The 1,965-nt window shown below is 56.5% G+C and overlaps 1 protein-coding gene across 1 annotated transcript; it reads right to left on the reverse strand.

The window, feature by feature from the left end:
• Positions 1–353: 353 nt before the first annotated feature.
• Positions 354–953, reverse strand: LOC146177153 (uncharacterized). The gene has a single exon (XM_084581471.1). It carries the CDS (start codon positions 951–953, stop codon positions 354–356), a length of 600 nt encoding a protein of 199 aa, XP_084437597.1.
• Between the last annotated feature and the right edge of the window lie 1,012 nt (positions 954–1,965).

Consider the following 1,965-nt stretch of genomic DNA (forward strand, 5'->3'; position numbering starts at 1 on the left):
TCGAATTCCCGTTTTGCAATAGCCAGACGCTCACCGAAAAGGCCGCGCGGACGAGCTGCGACAGGTAATAACCCACCACGCGTGACAATGTGGTGGGTTATACCGAGCTTGGGTGGCTGATGGAGATTACAAGGCCTCGTGACCTCAGAGAAGTCTGCGAGGACTTGGGCGTACAGGCATGACGGAATCAGAGTTCGGGTGCCAGTGGAAGCGACAGCCGCTATAATGGCGGTGATGGAAATGCGAGTGTTACTGTTGATGAGACGATGGCGACGCATGCTGACGTCCAGATCAAAATGCGTCAGGAAGTCGGATCTGAGGAAGGGTTGATGTACATTAGCGACGATGAAGACCTATCGAAATGTGCGCCGCATGTCAATGTCCAGACTGAGGGATAGAAGGCCATACGTTGCGATGGAGGTTGGGTTGGCCGCACGGAGAATAGGTCCCTGTGACTTGGAAGCACGGTCGGCCTTGAAGAACGGCAGTACGCTGACTTCGGCACCTGTGTCGACGAGGAAGCGCAGGCCAGAAATGCGGTCCATGACGACGAAAAGGCGGCCAGGTTGAAGAGGGAGGTCACACGCCGTCGTCAGGGCATGATCTCGCTCCGCGTTTCCCGACCAGTTGCATGGCGGAGTGCATTGGCGGGCGCGGTGCTGGAAAGTTCGGTGATACCAGCAGAGACGCGGACTGCGAGGATTGGACGACTGCGGACAGCTCGACGAAGACGAACGGCGACGAGGTGTTGAGGAGAAACCATGCTGCGCATGAGAGGACGTCCGAAGGGCATCGATAGAAGCGGCCAGCTGATCGATCTGGGTCTCTAACCGTGAAATGATGTAGGTCTCCGGTGGAGAAGAGAGGGCAGCGACGGAAGGAGAAGCCGCGCCGTAGACTCGATCAGCGAGCTGGGCGAGGCGGTCAAGGGTCAAGTCCCCCGCAGCAGCCATGATGAATCGGGTGGAGTGCTGAAGGAAGAGCTGCCTCAACAGTGCGCCATTCGAGTCGGCGTTGCTTTCGCCCAGGAGCTGTCGCATGCTAGTGAGCAGCTGGGAGGGGCGGCGGTCTCCAAGCTCTTCGTAGGTGAGCAGCTGCTGGAGGCGCGCACTCTCGGACGCCGTGCTGCGGTCCAGAAGGCCCTGCTTTAGTTGCTGGTATGGGGCATCGCCCAATGGTCCAGCGATAATGTCCGCCACCTCTTGAGCCACTTCAGGAGGCAGGTTGGAAAGTAAGTGACGAAACCGAGATTCCTCCGAGGTGATGTGTTGCAGATGGAACATGGCTTCCACTTGGGCGAACCAGATCAGCGGACACTTGGGCCAGAATGCTGGTAGGCGGAGCTGAAGAGCTGCGGCGCCCCGTTGGCGCAAGGTAGCGTAAGGTGGAAGATCCCCTGAGGGTGGTAGGTTGCTGGGGTCTGTCATTTCTTAGGCCGGAGTCACCGCTGTTGCGGTGAAGCACCAGAGAAAGATGACCAGAGTGGCAGGCTTCTCATTCTGAACAGCCCGTGCCGTGCCTGCGCTCCGAGCAGGCGTTGTCCATCTTTATTTTCCCCAAACACTGATCTTAGCGCCTCCGCTTTATAGCGTCGGCGGGCGCTATAAGCTCTCCAAAGTTAGCGGCGTTGACATGTACGCTACCTGCGTCTGCCTTCGTGCAACCTCGGGCAATGCCAAGATCCCATTCAAAAAGCAGCAAAATGATTTTTTCTTCTTGAGCTTCCCCAAGGGCAGCGCAGTCGGGCTTGATACACATACACATACTATACTGAAGCGGTGAACTCGAGCGGCCAACCAAAATGCATGACGCGTAAATTATGGACATCGCTTGCGACAAAGTAATGCGAAGTCCATGAAACATGGGATCATCATCATCATCATCATCATCGTCATCAGCCTGATTATACCCACTGCAGGGCGAAGGCCTCTCCCATATTTCTCCACTTAACCCGGTTCTGTGCAA

This window comes from Amblyomma maculatum, chromosome 10 (assembly GCF_055883805.1).
Source record: "Amblyomma maculatum isolate TAMU_Amacu chromosome 10, ASM5588380v1, whole genome shotgun sequence".
NCBI classification, from domain to species: domain Eukaryota; kingdom Metazoa; phylum Arthropoda; class Arachnida; order Ixodida; family Ixodidae; genus Amblyomma; species Amblyomma maculatum.